General features: G+C 39.7%; 1 protein-coding gene across 3 annotated transcripts in view; it reads left to right on the top strand.

The window, feature by feature from the left end:
• The window catches only part of PTPRO (protein tyrosine phosphatase receptor type O), a 275,424-nt gene that overhangs the window by 202,907 nt on the left and 51,987 nt on the right, over window positions 1–20,530 (top strand). For all 3 annotated transcript variants that reach the window (XM_069585625.1, XM_069585624.1, XM_069585627.1), the window contains exons 13-15: window positions 12,665–12,804; window positions 16,172–16,304; window positions 18,236–18,356. In XM_069585625.1, the coding sequence (XP_069441726.1) occupies window positions 12,665–12,804; window positions 16,172–16,304; window positions 18,236–18,356 (394 nt within the window). The remainder of the gene's footprint in view (window positions 1–12,664; window positions 12,805–16,171; window positions 16,305–18,235; window positions 18,357–20,530) is intronic.

The following is a 20,530-nucleotide window of genomic DNA, read 5'->3' as shown; positions in this document are numbered from 1 at the left end:
CCAGTTAAAATAAGTTAATTTTTTTAAGAAAAAGAATACCATATAAGTGGAATTATACTCATCAGGAATTTTTTGTTTACTTGGCATGATTTTCTGGCATAAAATTCATCCAAATTGTTGCATGTATCAGTTGTCATTCCTTTTTCAGTGCTGTGTAGCAGTCCGCAATGTGGCTATATCATAGCTTACTTAATCATTTATCCATTGAAAGCCATCTGGATTGTTTCTAGTTTGGGACTATTACAAATAAAGCTGCTATGAACATCTGTGTTTAAGAAAAAAAATCAGCAATGTGCCTAGCACGTTCAAGGAAAAGTCAGGAAGGCAATGTGGCTGAAATGCAATGAATGAGAAGAGGGAAGAAGCGTAGCAAGGGAGCAAATCATGCAGGGTTTTTGTCTTTCATATTTTATCTCTGGCTGCTCTGGGTCTTAGTTGCTGCATGTAGGCTTTCTCTAGTTGCAAAGAGCAGGGGGCTACTCTTTGCTGTTGTGCATAAGTTTCTTATTGTTACCTGGGAAGCTGAGAAAATGGGCAGTAGCTAATGATAAAAGTTGTATTTGTTTAGCTGGTTTTTGTTTTATTTTTCCTTCCCTTTAAGTGGAAAAACCTTGTCTTTGAGCTAATCAGAATGGTTCAACAAAGCAGGTGAAATGACGATGCAGGATAGTTAGAGGCGAGATTTGTTGGGGTGATGTCTTTAACTGGGCCAAAGGATTTGGGACCCAGGGTGCCAGCGGAGGGGGTGGCCTTTGGCTGGGTGGATCCGTAGTAAGGCAACAAATGACAGAGTACATGGGCATTATGGGGCTGTGTGAGTAAATGGAACTGAGGGAAGAAGCTTGTAACAGTTTTCATCTGTTTGACCTCTTATAAACACATGCAATTTCCTTTGGTTTGCAGAGGAAACCCACTTGCATTGATTAGGCTGCCATGCATGTCACTGTTTCATGGCTTTATTCCTGGGCGCAAGGCAAATCGATACCTGTCTTCAACATATGTCTCCCCCATTTCTCATCACGGTGATTTTCTGAGTAACGCTGAAATTTGCCAGCTGTCCACAGCCCTATCACACTTTCAGCACTTCCTTAAAAGCATTTGTCCTGCCCACTGTAAAGTGACTTGCCTGTTTTGCTTGTTTCTCTTCAATATATTACAAGAATCTGGATGCTGGACTGATGGGGCAGCTATTGTGATGTCTGACACAGATTTAAATACACAATCAAGCTCCTGCTCTGGAAAAGTTGGTCTTCTGGACAAAGGAAGTTTCCAGAAGTTTCATCATCTGGAAGTTTCATCATCTCCACTTATATGGAAGTTAATGGAAAATGTTCGTATGTTTAGGAAGGAAATCAGGTGCAGAAGGGAGACCCTTAACTGGGAGTACTTGCCTTCATGGTCAAATTGTGTCATCTTAGAAAGATGACTCAGGCCCTTTGAATTTCAGCTGCCTTTTCTACAGAATGAGGTTCTGGACTAAATGATCTTTAATGTTCCTTTCAGTTTTAGGATTTAGTTCATAACTGAGTTCAGAGTAAAGGCAATGAGGCAGATGACATAGTAAGAGTAGTGACTTTTTTCTGGGAATTGTGCAATATGTAAGTCCCAACTTAAAAAAAAAAAAATGCCAAGCAAAAACACACATTCCTGGAACCAACAAAGGAGGAAGTAAGATCTTTTGTTTTAAACTAAGTAAAGTTCAAAGAGAGATTTCTCTGAAAAATGCTATAAATGTATAGAAGCTACTTGAGCTGTAGTACCATAAACTTACCCAATGATTCATAAAAAAGGATTTTACTCTTGCCATCATTAAGCCATCAAGAATTTATTTAAAATGTCATGGAAACAACAGGACTTCCCTGGTGGCTCAGTGGCAATGAATCCACCTGCCAATGCAGGAGACAGAGGTTCAATCCCTGGGTCAGAAAGATCCCTTGGAGAAGGAAATGACAACCCACTCCAGGATTCTTGCCTGGGAAATCCCATGGACAGAGAAGCCTGCTGGGCGATAGTCCATGGGGTTACAAAAGAGTTGGACAGGACTTAGCAACTGAACAAAAACAACAATGGAAATGACAGGGATTCCTGAGAAAATTCTATGTTCTGTACATAAAATGGGCCTAATTAATTTAGTGCTAAACATTTGCCTGAATTATTATATATTCTCCAGTGTTACTGTAAATGTTCTAATTACTTACGAAGTTTATGTAGGAAAAGAAATCTCCTGAAGTCAATAAGAGAATAGGCCTGAGAAATGTCAGATCTAACAAAAGTGTCTTGTTTAATAAGCATTTTCCTCTTTTTAATTTCATGGCATATCAATCTTAACTCACCCTTAGGGTTTTTTTTTTTTTTTCCTTTCAAAGAGTGTTCTCTTCTGCAGATGTTGTTTTTAACCAAGTTGAATATAATTTATGCAGCTTACACCGCTTAAGTCACAGATGTTTTCTTTGGCCAAGTTCTACGGTTTACACTGCTTAAGGCAGAAGACTTGAGTTGAGGAAAATAAAAATAGATTTCAAAGACTTACTATACTATAAATGTTAAAGACCAACTTTTGTGTGAAGAGGACCGTAGCAATTTACTGTCAGTCAGGCTGAGGACTGAAAATAGATTTTGCCATGTCAGTCATTTTTTACAATGTTTTTCTATTGAATTCTCCATATCTTCAATGTCACACATTTGTAAAACAACTCACCAATTTTAAAGGTGTAAAACACAAATGGAATAAAACCAGTTGACTTTCATGGATAGCATCTTAGCCTCATTAACATAATTCAATTGACAGCTAAATGAATGGGTCACATTAAAATAAGAAACAATATAATAAATTATTGATTTTAAGCAATAAATATCTTCCATTCCGATCCAAAGCTGAATATTATACCTGACTCCCTTTGGAATTCCCGAGGAAAGAAAGAGATTTGTGCTGGAGCAGAGAATGAGAATCAAATACAAAAAAAAAAAAAAAAGAATCAAATACTTGCTCATACTTCACTGGAGGTCACCTTTGCTCCCCAGAGATCCAGTATCGTGAACCTCTCATAATCCATCCTACATTAAATGGGAGGGAGAGCATCATGGCTCTCCATTCAGCTCATGTTCTGTGCCTGGTACTTCATTTCCTATAAAATTAGGTTGGATTCCCAACTCAAACAGGAGTGGCATTGAAGGGGAGAGATGAGAAGTAAAGAGAGGGCCAAGCAGTCCAGTATAACACATGTAATGCTAAGAGTATTTAAAAATAAACAACCCTGTTGGCCTTCCCTGCCTGTCCAGTGGTTAAGACTCTGTGCTCCCAATGCAGAAGGTGCAGGTTCGATCCCTGGTTGGAGAACTAAGATCCCACATACCACAGAGTGTAACCAAAAACTAAAAACAAACAACTGTGTATCTACATCCCATTTTGTAAAAACAGCATGTCTGTCTCCTTTCCCCATGTCCATAGGTTCATAAATCAAATATCATGGATTCTGAAATTATTTTAAACCAAAGGACATCAGACATTATGGAGAAGAGGAATTTTGAAAAAAAAATAAAGTATCATTTAGATAGAAAATGATACCTGGAAGATGTTCCATAACTAGTATGTCCATGACTCTTTGTTATATACAGTGTCTTATATACATTAAACTAAAGCTCATTTACTCTTCATAACATTAACAAAGTCTTCATATCTCTCCCCCTTGTGAGCTAGACTGAATTTGATATTTTGAGCAGTAAGAGACTGTATTAGTTTGCTAATACAAAATATTAGCAAATTTTGGGGCTGCCAAAACAAAATACCACAGACTGTGTGGCTTAAACAAAAGAAATATATTTTCTCAAAGTTCTAGAGGCTATAAGTCCAAACTCTAGTGAACTGTGCATGCAGAGTATCTAGGCTGTGCCCCTCATAGTTTCAGGGAAACCAGCTCAGGGGTCCCGCTGATTCTACATTGTAGTGAGTTGTATAATTATTTCATTATGTATTACAATGTAATAATAATAGAGAAGCTTCCCTGGTGGCTCAGTGGTAAAGAATTTGCCTGCCAATGCAGTAGACATGGTTTCAATCCCTGTGCCAAGAAGATCCCCTGGAGGAGGAAATGGCAACCCAATCCAGTATTCTCGCCTGGGAAATCCCATGAACAGAGGAGCCTGGAGAGCTACAGTTCATTGAGTTGCAAGACTTGGATACAACTTAGGGACTAAACCACCACCAACAACAACAGAAATAAAGTGCCCAATAAGTGCAATGTAAACCATCTCCCACCCCACGCTTGCCCCAGATCAGGGAAAAATTGTCTTCCACAAAACCGACCATTAGTGCCAAAAAAGTTCAAGACCACTGTTCTCAGCCATCCTAGGCTATGGGGCTGAGCTGACCTTGCCTTCTCATGAGAAGAGACACAGCAGCAGGGGGACCATCTGACCAGTTTCTGCCAAGAATTTCCAAACTTCTCTACCAAATAGGAAGGAATGTTCTAACCCAGCATTATCCAATTCAAATATGGCAAGAGCCACTTATGTAATTTTAAATTTTTAGGAGCCACACTACAAAACAGTAAAGAGAAATAGCTGAAGTTGACTTTAATATACTTTACTTAACCAGTAAATCCAAAATAGTTTCATTCCAATATGTAGTCAGTATAAAGAACTATTAATGAGATATTGTTGTTCTTTCTTCATATTAAAACAAAGTCTTTGAAGTCCAGTCTGTATTTTACTCTTACAGCATCTCTCAATTTAGACTAGCCAGATTTCAAGCATTCGGGACCAAACAGAAACAGAAGATATTAAGAAGAGGTGGCAAGAATACACAGAAAAACTGTACAAAAAAGATCTTCACAACCCAGATAATCACGATGATATGATCACTCACCTAGAGCCACAAATCCTGGAATGTGAAGTCAAGTGGGCCTTAGACAGCATCACTACAAACAAAGCTAGTGGATGTGATGGAATTCCAGTAGAGCTATTTCAAATCCTGAAAGATGATGCTGTGAAAGTGCCACACTCAATATGCCAGCAAATTTTGAAAACTCAGCTGTGGCCGCAGGACTGGAAAAGGTCAGTTTTCATTCCAATCCCAAAGAAAGGCAATGCCAAAGAATGCTCAAACTACCACAAAATTGCACTTATCTCACACACTAGCAAAGTAATGCTCAAAATTCTCCAGGCCAGGCTTCAGCAATAAGTGAACCATGAACTTCCTGATGTTCAATCTGGTTTTAGAAAAGGCAGAGGAACCAGAGATCAAATCGACGACATCTGCTGGGTCATGGTAAAAGCTAGAGTTCCAGAAAAACATCTATTTCTGCTTTCTTGACTATGCCAAAGCCTTTAACTGTGTGGATCACAATACACTGTGGAAAATTCTGAAAGAGATGGGAATACCAGACCACCTGACCTGCCTCTTGAGAAACCTATACGCAGGTCAGGCAGCAACAGTTAGAACTGGACATGGAACAACAGACTGGTTCCAAATAGGAAAAGGAGTACGTCAAGGTTGTATATTGTCACCCTGCTTATTTAACTTCTATGCAGAGTGCATCATGAGAAACACTGGGCTGGAAGAAGCACAAGCTGGAATCAAAATTGCCGGGAGAAATATCAATAAGCTCAGATATGCAGATGACACCACCCTTATGGCAGAAAGTGAAGAGGAACTAAAAAGCCTCTTGATGAAAGTGAAAGAGGAGAGTGAAAAAGTTGGCTTAAAGCTCAACATTCAGAAAACAAAGATCATGGCATCTGGTCCCATCACTTCATGGGAAATAGGTGGAGAAACAGTGGAAACAGTGTCAGACTTTATTTTTTGGGCTCCAAAATCACGGCAGATGGTGATTGCAGCCATGAAACTAAAAGACGCTTACTCCCTGGAAGGAAAGTTATGACCAACCTAGATAGTATATTGAAAAGCAGAGACATTACTTTGCCAACAAAGGTCCATCTAGTCAAGGCTATGGTTTTTCCAGTGGTCATGTATGGATGTGAGAGTTGGACTGTGAAGAAAGCTGACTGCCAAAGAATTGTTGCTTTTGAACTGTGGTGTTGGAGAATACTCTTGAGAGTCCCTTAGACTGCAAGGAGATCCAACTAGTCCATTCTAAAGGAAATTAGTCCTGGGTGTTCTTTGGAAGGACTGATGCTGAAGCTGAAACTCCAGTACTTTGGCCACCTCATGCAACGAGTTGACTCATTGGAAAAGACTCTGATGCTGGGAGGGATTGGGGGCAGGAGGAGAAGGGGATGACAGAGGATGAGATGGCTGGATGGCATCACCGACTTGATGGATGTGAGTTTGAGTGAACTCCGGGAGTTGGTGATGGACAGGGAGGCCTGGCGTGCTGCGATTCATGGGGTTGCAAAGAGTCAGACACGACTGAGAGACTGAACTGAACTGAGCCACATGTGCCTAGCAGTTACTGTGTAGCACAATACAGTCCTAATATTTTAATACATCCCCTGGGGCAAATGGGGCTTCCCTTGTGGCTCAGCTGATAAAGAGTCCACCTGCAATGCAGGAGCCTTAGGTTCGATCCCTGGGTTGGGAAGATCCCCTGGAGAAGGAAATGGCTACCTGGAGAAAGGGATGGCTACCCACTCCAGTATTCTGGCCTGAAGAATTCAGTGAACTGTATAGTCCATGGGGTCACAAAGAGTCACACACAACTGACCAACTTTCACTTTCACTGGAACAGATGTTGTCCTTAGTAGTGAAATTTAATAAGAAGTCACTCCTAATCCAATTACACCTCCACTTATGAAATATTGTGATAACTTTCTTTATTTTCTTCAGAATAGCATGGTGGAATTTCTCCCCAGTCTATCTAAGAAAATATCCCTACCACAGAGATCATAAGTCTTTTCAAGCAGGTGACTTGTGAATATTTCTTATTGACCTACAGAACTGAAATGCATAATGTCTTTCAGAAAAAGATGCAGAAATAATGGGTACAGTGATTTTGGAATAATCTATTCCTTATATACCACCTGAGGGGGGAAAATATTGTTGCTTGGTTTTTAGAGGTTCCAGATCCTTTGGATATTTTCCTAAGGATCCACTCATAACCTGCATCCACATTCTCAGCCAGACCAGAGGAATCATGTATTCCAGTATCTAAGTCTTACTTATTCAGTCACTGAAAATACTTCTAATTCACAACAGTCTTTCACTCTGCCACTGAGAACTGATTACTTTTTACAAATATAATCACCATACAAAGGCAGAGAATGTCAAAATTCAATGCCGACGTGTCTGATCTTACTTGATGCTTGAATCCTAACACCTCTGCTTAATGAATCTTGACTTAGGTTTTAAATCTGTCAATAGGTAAGATTTATTGCATCCCTACACATGGCTAGTTCAAAATGAAGACAAAATAATTTATTACACATGACCGCAGTTCTTAAAGGACCCAGTAGAATCAGGACTTCATTCACACAGCTCACACAAGAAATAGTTAAGGGTGAGAGAAGGTCAGAAAAGGGACAGAGCCTCAAGAGACAGTCATCCAGTAAGGCTTGAAGGAGAAGGTAAGACTTTTTCTTTAAGATGATCAGAAGAGCAGAAAGAACACACTGAGGGTTGAGAAATACATGAGTTGAGAAAGAGTAATATCTGTGTAATGGTCAGCAAGAAGACTGGCTTTATGAGGACAGCATGTCTGTACATGAAAGATGGTGGTGATGGGTAGCAGGTGGCCAGAGTATGTAGGATCTTGAACACTTAGCATACAGTAAACTCCCTACATACAATGAGTTCCATTCCAAGAGCGTGTTTGGAAGTTCAACAAAGTCAGCCTAGGTACCCAACTAACACATTCAGCTATACAGTACTGTACTGTAATAGGTTGATAATACAGGCAGGAAGAGTTACTGGCTGGAGGAGAGGAGGTGGGAGATGCGAGATGGTAGAGCTGAAGGATTGTCAGCAATAGGAGACAGAGGGCAAGTTGAAATTTCACTCACACCTGTTTTTGATGGCCCAGGTTCTGGTTCCTTGCTGGATTCAATTCTATCAAAAACCAATACAGTATTGTAAAGTGAAAAAAAAAAACAGTACTAAAAAATAATTTTCAAAAATAATTAGATTTTTCTTTTTAAAATAAAACTTTCAACTTTAAAAAAAAAGGTACTATACCACTGTACTCTATACAGTACTCTACAGTTAGGTACACAAAAGCACAGCCACGTGTAGGGGATGCACACACATGACAATGTATGCCAGACATATACACTAACTTAACATAATTGGACATGTGAATGCATTCGCATCTTTAACAGTTTGCAGCCTGAAGGTTCATATGTAGGGGACTTACTGTATTTGGATTTGACACATTAGAAATTGATCACAGTAAATCATTGTACAGATAGAATCTAACAGGAGCAAAGTGGTGTTTTTAAACAATTTAAACCATCGTTGACAAAACAAAGAAGCAAGTAAGAGGCAGGGAAAAGGAGTAAAGGGCTGTTGTAATGATTGCTAAGTGTGATGGCAAAAGCCTGCACAGGGTGTGCAATATAATAAAAGAAATAAAAGGAAGAGATGAAAGGAAGTATTACAAGGTAGTACAAAAAAGGAAGAGGAGAGCCTCAAAACTGTCAGCTTAGACAATTGAAATGATGTTGTTCATGAGAGTATCAGGGAGAGGTGGAAAGCAGAATTGATTTGGGGAAAGGACTCCATGTTCCATTTTAACCTTATGGAGTTTGGTGTTAATAGTCAGATACCTGAGTAGACACAGATGGAAAATCAATCAGATTTGGAGATTAAGATCTGGACAATGTTCATATCAGATGATACAGGGGAAGCCAAGAATACTGGAGTGGGTAGCCTATCCCTTCTCCAGGGGATCTTCCTGACCCAGAAATCAAACTGGGGTCTCCTGCATTGTAGGCAGATTCTTTACCAACTGAGCTATTAGGGAAGCCCAAAATAAAACTCCTTCTTCCCCGGGTGGGACTCAAACCCACAGTCCCTGCCTTAAGGGGCCAGTGCCTTATCCATTAGGCCACAGGGGCTGATTCATAACAGATAGCTGAACTGAATTTATCAACCCAAAAGGAAAAAATATAGAGATTTTCTAGGTGTTCTAATCACTGTCCAGGAAACTCACTCTGAGGAGCAATTCTGTGGTGTGCATCTTTTAAAGAGACATAACCCAGGTTCAGCCTAACAAATCACCCGTTTCTGCCTCAGACAACCTCACGCTTGCTTCCAACCATTCAGGTTCTACAGGAGTCAGAATCACTGGAGGATTTGGTCTCTGACTCATAATCCAAATAGCAGTGACAGTTATGAAGGACATAAGAAGTCGAAGTAAACCTGTGTTTCATCAACAGTCTTCATCAGAGGGGAAGTGAGACGGTACAATGTTTAGAGGAGTAAATAATTTATAGCAAATAAGAAAGGGGTCTGACATCTATTGTGAATTATGCTTGCCCAAGACCAACTCATCGCTTTATTCCTTCAACTCTTCTGCCCAGCCTTCTCAGGTTGCCTCTGGAAAGGAAAAATGCTTCTTTTACAGTTGGACACAAACTTACTCTGTTGTAGTAGGTCACATCAAGAAGGATTCTGGCAAACTTCTTGGTTCTGGTCATGATGATGATATTCCAGAAAGAAGGTCCAGACCTTCCCCCACAAAGACATATCATTTCTCAGAGTGAAATGCCCTCTAGGGCTTTTTCAAGCCCCACTAAATGCCAGGAGTCTTAGAACAGACTTGGGAGTGTGGGACAGAGAATGAAATGAAACTCAAGTGACAGGTAAACAGTGCAGATAGTTGCCTGTTGTGGCTGTCATGCTAATGGGCCAAGTATGCCACTACATGAACCTGATGGCTAGACATTTCCAAACAAGCAGGTAAGAGGGACCCTGGCTTAACAACTTGGATGCAGGCATAGTGTTCTATGTATTGGAGGAACTTGAGAGCAAGGCAACGCTCAGAGAAGAGGGGCATAGGCAGGGGATCAAGAGAGGTTCAGCAGTGGATGAACAAGACAGCAGAGCAACGCCTAGAACTGGGAAATAGACAGCAAGCCAGTGACTCAACTACTGGAAATGTATGTGAAATGGCACAAACAGAATGGCTTGCTTAACTAGTGGATTAATTTATTGATCAAGACTAACTGGCTAGGGATTCCATGAAAAACATCTATTTCTGCTTTATTGACTATGCCAAAGCCTTTGACTGTGTGGATCACAATACACTGTGGAAAACTCTGAAAGAGATGGGAATACCAAACCACCTGACCTGCCTCTTGAGAAACCTGTATGCAGGCAGGAAGCAACAGTTAGAACTGGACATGGAACAAGAGACTGGCTCCAAATAGGAAAAGGAGTACATCAAGGCTGTATATTGTCACCTTGCTTATTTAACTTATATACAGAGTACATCATGAGAAACGCTGGACTGGAAGAAACACAAGCTGGAATCAAGATTGCCGGGAGAAATATCAATAAGCTCAGATATGCAGATGACACCACCCTTATGGCAGAAAGTGAAGAGGAACTAAAAAGCCTCTTGATGAAAGTGAAAGAGGAGAGTGAAAAAGTTGGCTTAAAGCTCAACATTCAGAAAACGAAGATCATGGGATCCAGTCCCATCACTTCATGGCAAATAGATGGGGAAACAGTGGAAACAGTGGCTGACTTTATTTTGGGGGGCTCCCAAATCACTGCAGATGGTGATTGCAGCCATGAAATTAAAAGATGCTTACTCCTTGGAAGGCAAGTTATGACCAACCTAGACAGCATAGTAAAAAGCAGAGACATTACTTTGCCAACAAAGGTCCATCCAGTCAAGGCTATGGTTTGTCCAGTGGTCATGTATGGATGTGAGAGTTGGACTATAAAGAAAGCTGAGCGCCAAAGAATTGATGCTTTTGAACTGTGGTGTTGGAGAACACTCTTGAGAGTCCCTTGGACTGCAAGGAGATCCAACCAGTCCATCCTAAAGGAGATCAGTCCTGGATGTTCATTGGAAGGACTGAAGCTGAAGCTGAAAGTCCAATACTTTGGCCACCTGATGCGAAGAGCTGACTCATTTGAACAAGTGTATACCCGTGGTGGATTCATGTTGACGTATGGCAAAACCAATACAATATTGTAAAGTAATTAGCCTCCAATTAAAATAAATAAATTTAAATTTAAAAAAAAAAAGACTCTGGTGCTGGGAAAGATTGAGGGCAGGAGGAGAAGCGGACAACAGAGGATGAGACGGTTGGATGGCATCACTGACTCGATGGACATGGGTTTGGGTGGACTCTGGGAGTTGGTGATGGACAGGGAGGGGCCTGGCGTGCTGAGGTTCATGGGGTCACAAAGAGTTGTACATGACTGAGTGATGAACTGAACTGAACTGAACTGAATTCCATGATGGTTCAGTGGTTGAGAGTCTGCCTGCCAGTGCAGGGGACACAGATTCGATCCCTGGTCTGGGAGGGTTCCACATGCCATGAGGCAACTAGGCCCATGTACCAAACTACTGAAGGCCAAGAACTCTCCATGTGAAGACTCAGCACAGCCTAAATAAATGAATGAAATTATTTTTATAAAAAGATTAAATGTCTATAGAGAACAGACTTACGGACACAGCAGGAACAGGAAGTGATGAAGTGAAAGTCACTCAGTCATCTCCTACTCTTGGACTATATATAGAGTCCATGGAATTCTCCAGGCCAGAATACTGGAGTGGGTAGCCTTTCCCTTCTCCAGGGGATCTTTCTGACCCAGGAATTGAACCAGGGTCCCTGTATTGCAGGAGGATTATTTACCAACTGAGCTATCAGGGAAAAATTGAGAGAATAGCACTGAAATATACACATTACCATATGTAAAATAAATCGCTAATGGGAAGTTGCTGTTTAATACAGGGAGCTCAACCCTGTGCTCTGTGATAACCCAGAGGGATGGAATGGGGTGGGAGGTGGAAAGGAGGTTCGAGAGGGAGGGAACACATGTACACCTATGGCTGATTCATATTGATATATGGCAGAAACCAACACAACATTGTAAAGCAATTATCCTCCAATTAAAAATAAATAAATTTTAAAAAGATTGCCTAAAAGAATAAGATAAAGAAATCAGTCCTCTAAAATTTTATCTATAATCAACTCCTCTTTCGTCAATCTTTTTCTTTAAAAAATTGTGTTCTCTCTTTAGCTTTACCCCTCTCAATTTTGTCTAAGTTTTCAAGAAGCCATTCCTCTGACTAAATGAGTCCAAATAATCTCTCGAGAAAGGAAAGCAGGTTTTTGGCCTTGACACCAGACTGGATCTCTCCATGAGAAGGGAGCACATCACTTTCATTTTTCTGTCTTTTCAGTACCGGATTCTCACCCAGAAAGTTCTGTACCTATGGGCAGTCCTAATTCCATTGTAGTTCCACCAAAGACTATTAATAGATTATGGCTATAATAAAGCTGAAGTAAAAAACAGAAGTGTCCCAAAAAGAGAAGTATAAAATGAAAGAGGATAAAAAAGGCAAAAAATTCTGCCTTCCAAGTTAGACGACGGTCTTGGTGAAACGACATATTTCACAAAGCAATAGAAAATCTGTAGGGTGCTTTTAACTATCTGTGTTTGGATTTTTGTCACCTATTTTATCCTTCTGATTAATGAAGGAAGGATATGTTAGGTGAAATTAATGTTTTAAAACCTATCTTTGCTCAGAACCAGCTCCTCCAAAGTCCCTCTTTGCAGTGAATAAAACCCAGACCTCGGTGACTTTGCTGTGGGTGGAAGAGGGAGTAGCTGATTTCTTCGAAGTCTTCTGCCAGCAAATTGGCTCCAGTCAGGAAGCAAAACTCCAGGTACTGTATGTTTGGATTTTCCTTTCCTGAATTCATTTCGATTAAGGCTCATTATCTGAGCAAAGTGAAAATCTTTCTTTGAATGATATAAAAGGAAAACTCTGCATGTATGGTTTTGTGTTCCAGTGATAGAAACTTAAAATTATTCTTATAATGGGCCCCAGATATGTTATAACTAACTTGCCAAATTACAAAGTTTATTTTCATCTTTGTATCAGTCTTCTGGCTCCAGTTTTTAGCCACTCTGGGTCATGCTGGAGAGTTTAATTGAGGCGGCTGTCTGTTGTCCATTAAATTGATATAAGGTATAAAAATAGACTGCCATATAAAATATAATTTAACAAATGTGAACTAATTGGCATTTATGTGGCAGACATTGTATGGGACACAAATGTTAGAATCACTGTTGTTGTTGTTTAGTCACTAAGTTGTATCTGACTCTTTTACGACCCCACTGTAGCCCACTAGCATCCTCTGTCCATGGGATTTCCCAGGCAAGAAGACTGGAGTGGGTGGTCATGCCCTCCTGCAGGGAATCTTCCTGACCCAGGGATTGAACCAAGGTCTCCTGCAATGGCACCCCACTCCAGTACTCTTGCCTGGAAAATCCCACGGACAGAGGAGCCTGGTGGGCTGCAGGACACGACTGAGTGACTTCACTTTCATGCATTGGAGAAGGAGATGGCAACCCACTCCAGTGTTCTTTCCTGGAGAATCCCAGGGACGGGGGAGCCTGGTGGGCTGCCGTCTATGGGGTCATACTGAGTCGGACATGACTGAAGTGACTTAGCAGCAGCAGCTCCTGCATTACAGGCAGATTCTTTACCATCTGACCACCAAGGAAGCCCAAGAACGCTGGAGTGGGTAACCTATTCCTTCTCCAGGGGAAATTCCCAGCCTAGGAATTGAATCGAGGTCTCCTGCACTGCAGGCAATTTTTTTTACCAGCTGACCTACCCGGGAAGCCTGGTATAATCAATACCTTCAATTATTTTTTCATTTAATTGTGGATATTACACTAGAGCAGAAATAATTAAAATGAAGTATAAGTGCCAGAAGTGAGACCCATATTACTAAGAGAATTTAAAAGACATTAGTAAGGAGGATAATTTTATTTGGGAAAAAATGAAGGCTGAGATAGGTGAGTGTTAAAGCTTTAGAGTCACAAATAACGGATAAGACGAATACTGAGTTATCCATCAGGTTAGACTGAATGGAAGGAGACAGATGAGCCTTGGGATAACAAAACAAGACAAAACTATGTTATAGTCAGACATGGAAGAAAAAGGACACGTTTTTGAGGCATGTCCCAAAATACAGTGCAAAGATGAATACTATGAACATAAATAATTGATGCTTTTAAAATAATGCAGCTCATGAGATTGAAAAGAAAAAAGGATTTCTAGCAGTATGAATCTTTTTCTACTGAGGGTTAAAGATAATTTGCTTTGATTTCTCTCCCCTTTTGATAGTCTGGTGTACAAACGCATCTCTTTTTGATTTGTACTGAACAGCTGAATCCTTTGGATCCCAAGAATCCTTTTGGAAAAAAGCTGCTCTGCCAGTAATGAATTTAGTTCTCTGTGACTACAGTAATGTCTTCCTTTAAGAAAATGATGATCAGGCAGCTACTTTATACAACTGAGTCCTGTTAGCAAAAATCTTTTCTCAGAAGCATTCTTTTATAGGATAGTGAAAGAAGTGAGAGTGTGAAATCCTTGCTGATGGCTCTCATCTCTTTAGGTAGAGGTGTTTCCAACCCTTGTTTTGAAAAAGGATGTTATGCTGGTTTATATTGTACAGTTGTATTTGTCAGTGGATGGCCATTGGTCCACCAAATTAACAACTTTTACTCAAGAATAAGTTAACATTAAACATTTTGGAGAACACAGCATCTTTATGCCTTTGGTGGATGCTGTTTAAAAGCAGAGAATGTAGACAAAAGGGGGTAGTGTTCTTAATATACAAAAGTGAAAGTCACTCAGTCGTGTCCAACTCTTCCCCATGAACTATACAGTCTTTGGAATTCTTCAGGCCAGAATACTGGAGTGGGTAGGCTTTCCCTTCTCCAGGGGATCTTCCCAACCCAGGGATCGAACCCAGGTCTCCTGCATTGCAGTCAGATTCTTTATCAGTTGAGCCACAAGGGAAGCCCAATATTCAAAGATCTACTACAAATGAAAAAGATAAAGATCAGCAACCCAAAGCAACTATTTCATAGAAAATAAACATAGAAGGCTCTTAAACATATAAAAAGATGATCAAGCTCACTCATGGTGAAAGAAATGCAAAATAAAACTACAGTGAAGGACAGTTTCCGCTAATAAGATGGGAAAAGTTCAAAAAGTTTGCAAATTGTATGCAATTTGTTGTGTAACAACAAACATAGGGAAATGGGTATTGTCAGGCACTGACAATAGGTGGGTCCCTTGGAAGACGTCTATGGAAGATAATTTGTCTATACCTTTCAAAATTAAAAAGATATAACTTTTGACCCAGCAGTTCGACTTCTAAGAATATGAGTGTTTGTATATGTATGACTATTCATGCACATACATACACACACAAATATATTCACAGGTTTTCTGTATGAATGTATATATGTATATATTATTGTTGTTTAGTCACCAAGTCATTCTTTTGCAACCCCATGGACTATATAGCCCATCAGATTCCTCTGTCCATGGGACTCCCCAGACAAGACCATTGGAATGGGTTGCCATTTCCTTCTCTGGAGGATGTTCCAAACACAGGGATCTAACCCACATCTCCTGCTTGGCAGGTGGACTCTTTACCACTGAGCCACCAGGGAAGCCCTTGTATATATACACATATATACACACATACATATATAAAATGAGTGTGTGTACATATGCATCTGTTCCCATTAATTGTGAAACTGTTGAATTGTTTATAGCAACAAAAAATCAGAGATCACTTAATCATTTACTAATAGAGGACTGGCTAGATAAAGTGTGTTCTTTCAATGGATTTCTATGCAGCCATTAAAGTGAAATAGCTTTATCTGTACTGGTATGGAAAGAGTGCCAAAATATACTGATAACCAAGATAAAAATAAGTAGAATAGTGCACAAACTATGTTATCACTGTATTCTTATATGTTTATACATCCATAAAATACAGATGGAAAGAAGAAAAAAAAAAAAAACCTACAACAGCGGCTGCTTCCACGGAAGGTAATTGGGTAGATGGGAAGTACAGGAAGAAGGAAACGTTTTTCATTGGTTCCTTTTTTGTTTCTTCAATTTTTCTACTCTGTCCATGCGTTACTCAATTATGAAAAGTAATTTAAAAGCCAAACTAGATGAAGAAAACATAACATTTATCTTGTTTTCTGCACCTCCAGGAACCAATTTCTGTTTCCTCTCATGTCGTGACCATCTCCAGCCTCCTTCCTGCCACTGCCTACAACTGTAGTGTCACCAGCTTTAGCCATGACAGCCCCAGTGTCCCTACATTCATAGCAATCTCGACAATGGGTAAGTAGAGGCACCAGTGGAATCTAGTATCTTTGGAAATTATATCTTTCCTGATTTGCCCTAAATTTTCCTTTTAAATATAAATAATTCATCTCTTGTAAAAAGAAAACTCACATTTCACTGAAAAGTTTCAAGCTCTGAGTTCAGGGAAACTTTAATTCCAACTCCAAACTGTGCTTACCAGTTATGTGATTTAGGGAACGATAGTTACTATTCTGAAGCTTTGTTTTTTCATCCCTAAAGCTGGAATACTAATATGTACCTGTTGACATGTTTTGAGGCTTAGAAACCAAGTACCTAAAGCTCTAGTACATGCTGTCTAAATGCTAGCTGTTTTCATCATCAACTTCATCATCCCCATCACCCTCTTCAGTGGTACCCACAGTATTGTAAACAACTCAGGTGCATCTGTTGTAGTCTTGACCTTGCACTCTCACTGATCGAATAATGATGAACCTAAATTACTGGACCAAAGCCAGAAAATTTCCAGTCAAGTAGAATGCGTAATTGGGGAAATTAGAAATTAACGAAAAGTTTGGTATAATGCTGTTCCCTTATTCTTTTTCTGAGTTATATTATTTGTTTTACTCCTCTGCTTGAGTCTAATTCTGTCATCTAAGACCCTCCCTGAAGCTGCCTGTAATAAAGCTACTCTTACCATCACATTATACTTTTAATGGGCTTATTTTCATTTGCGTATGTAAGCATTAATCATGTTTAGCCACTATATCCAGTGACCACTAGAAGAAATTTTTTTTCCTATTTTTAGTTTCTGCTTTTTCAGAAGAAAGAGCAAAAATGGAGATGAAAAACATACTAATGGTCTAGCATTTCAACACCTTTTTCCATTTTCTAAAAATACTTTAATGTTCATACTTCCTTGTCATCTGTACAGCAACCCAGTGAAACAGGTGATATTATTAAACATATTTGCTAGTGAGGAAAAGTAGACCAGGAGAGACTGATATCAGAGCTTCCCCAAATGGAAGGTCAAGCGAACTTGAACAGTCTCTCTACGAGTCTAACATTGTTTCTGTTCTAATACTTCTGTCTGTACAGTGGAACCAAGCTGGCCCACATGGGAAGTGGCAAATGCCCAAAGCCTTAGGGACTGTGCGGGTTGGCCAGTTCTGTGATGTGACGATCAGTGCCGAGGATGGTGTCTCCTCTTTTCCTCTGATCCGCTTTTAAGAGCTTTACAAAAATCTTTGATGTATATTTGCACCTTTAACACCCTGATCTTCTGAGTAGTATGTAAATCAGGCAATGTGTAAGTGCACTAAAGGATGGATCACAGGAAACCTAGTGTGTGAAAGAGAGGCAACCCCTGTTCGTAAAGGCCCTAAATGTATTAATAAGTTTAATCCCTTGAATTATGCAGATAGAAAAACCTTCAAACATATGGTTACAGATCATCAGAAAGCCTGCTGCTAGCGATGCGTTAGTGCTGCAGCAGATGGCAGGGTGCTAATGCCTTTTTCATAAACGTTATTATGTGAGGGAAATACACAGTTGTGCTTTCTGACTTGAAAGCCATGGACGTGAAATAAGAGCCTGCCTCTCTCTAAGCTTTTGAAAATGTTAAACAGTGATGATACATGATAATGACTTCTAGCATTTTTGTTTTCAAATGAGTTTAAATCATGGCACAGGCATTACATACATTTCATGGTTTCCTTTAATAAGAATGTCCTAAACGTGGGCCTTTGAAGTGGACTCAGTTCTTCCACCCACCCAAACACTGTTTGTCAATCTATTCTACTAAATAAGAGTTGACCAGCAAGAAGCCATCACTGACTCAGAGAAATGTCATTGTTGCTACTGTTGCTATGGTCATAAGTGTGTTAGTCTTTAGATGAGATATGATGAATGGTGCTGTTAGTTTCCATGTCTTGGAAGCCCCAGTGAAGATGTATGGCTTTTATCTTTAGTTACAGAGATGAATCCCAACGTGGTGGTCATCTCCGTGCTGGCCATCCTCAGCACACTGTTAATTGGACTGCTGCTTGTTACCCTTATCATTCTTAGGAGAAAGCATCTGCAGATGGCAAGGTAAGTTGCATTTTGCTCAACTTTTACCCATAGGCTTTAGAATATTATTATCTATCCTGGGGACTTTCCTGTGGCTCCAGAGGAAAAGAATCTGCCTGCGATGCAGGAGACCTGAGCTCAATCCCTGGGTTGCGCTTATCCTCTGGGGAAGAGAATGACAACTTACTTCAGTATTCTTGCCTGGAGAATGGTGTGGACAGAGGAGCGTGATGAGCTATAGTTCATGGGGTCCCAAAGAGTTAGACACGATTGAGTGATTAGCATATTTACCATGTACGTGTAGCTTTTACATATAGGCTTCCCTGGTGGCTCAGTGGTAAAGAACATGCTTGCCAATGCAGGAGATATGGGCTCAATCCCCAGGCCAGGAAGATTACCCTGGAGAAGGAAATGTCAACCCAATCCAATTTTCTTGCCTGGGAAATCCCATGGACAGAGGAGCCTGGCAGACTATAGAGATTAGTTAGGAACAATATTGCAGCAACCGCGTAGTGTCATAGGAAGCATGCAATAAATGTTAGCTGTTAATAGTAATAGTGAGGGGGGTTGGTAACAGAAGTAGAAATGGGAGTAGGGGTATTTATGAGGGTATTGTTGCAGAAGGGTCCTTTGTGATGGATTTAGGAGGAATGATTCTACTTCAGCCAGCTTGTCATCAGAGCAGAGATTCTTAATATTTTTTGTACCTGGTTCTTTCTGGCAGTCTGATGAAGCCTGTAGATCTCTTCCAAGAATAGTGCTTTCCTACTAAATGCATAAAATAAGACACATAGGATTAAAAAGGAAAATAATTATATGAAAATGTGGTAATCAAAGTGTTCAGAAAACAGATGAGTTGTATGCTTCTTTATTAACACAGTTGATAACAATATTTAGTAGGAACTCTAAGTACTCTCAAATTTCATCAGAGTGATGATGATGAACAATATTTTAAAACCTGCAGCAGGTCTATTGTAGAAAAAGTCTTCAGTTTCTATTAGCAAATCTCACAAGTGCTGATGGTGTCACTGGGGCTTGTTGTATACTTTAATACTTGAAGCAATTACTAAATTTCAGCTATAAATTGTGAAAATAAAGATGTGGGTTTTTTCCCACATATGTTCTTAGAGCTATAAATTCCACCCTTGGATCCTAGGTCAAGAACCCTTGAGTTAGAGAATAAAAGAAATCCCATATGTAGGAAATTGATATAGGAAAATTAATTGATGATATCCAATTTATAATATATACCACATGAAATAATAATATGTTAGTGTGCTTTTCAAGGAAGAAAGCTGTTCTTAGAACACTAATGAGGACAGACAGATAACTGAAGTAATGACATGGTGCCAGTAATGTCAGAATCTCTGCTCCAATTCTGAATAAGCCCATCAATTTTATAGAGAGAAAAAAATGAAATGTATGCGCCCCAGTGAGCTATGTTATTTCCACATGTTGTTAACCAAAAGGCGGAGAAAGCATGAGAATTATGTCTACCTTTTCCCTCCACTTCTGGAAAAAAAAAAAAACTTTAACAATATTTTCTACTGATGCATAAGCCAATCCATTTCAGTATGTATCACTCTTTTATCTCAAGTGATGAATAATATGGGCATAACAACATAAGAGGAAAGTTTTGGAGGGAGAAAGCAATTCAGTTTGATCCACCATCTATTAAAGAGGAAATCAAAATGCTGTAAAAACAAGGAATAGTTGCTGAAAATGGAAAACCTTTAGTCTATGTAAGAGCATTTCTATACCTTACTAGTGAAGGTTTTGTAAAAAAAAAATAATAATAATAATGAAAGTATTCTACCCACTATAGTTCATTCAACAGTTAATGTTACAATCATGAGTGCACTTTGGTAAGGACTGTGAACCAAATATTTTCAGCTTCAAATAACTTGACTTGGGTGTGTGCACCCCTGTGAAAAATTTTGTCTTTCTACTTTGCATCATATCCATATGTGGAATGCAAGCAACTTATATTGACTTTTTAAATTGTTAATGCTCTGATGATTAGTTATTAAAGACTCTTTTTTGTTGTTGTTCAGGAACCCAGTTGTGTCTCACTCTGTGCCCCTGTGGACTCTAGCACACCAGTCTTCCCTGTCCCTCATCATCTCCCAGAGTTTGCCCAAGTTCATGTTTATTGCGTCAGTGATGCTGTCCAGCCATCTCATCCTCTGAGATGA

The sequence above is a fragment of the Ovis canadensis genome, chromosome 3 (genome assembly GCF_042477335.2).
Source record: "Ovis canadensis isolate MfBH-ARS-UI-01 breed Bighorn chromosome 3, ARS-UI_OviCan_v2, whole genome shotgun sequence".
NCBI classification, from domain to species: domain Eukaryota; kingdom Metazoa; phylum Chordata; class Mammalia; order Artiodactyla; family Bovidae; genus Ovis; species Ovis canadensis.
Note: the sequence above shows the minus strand (reverse complement) of the source record. Positions and strands in the feature narration are given on the sequence as shown.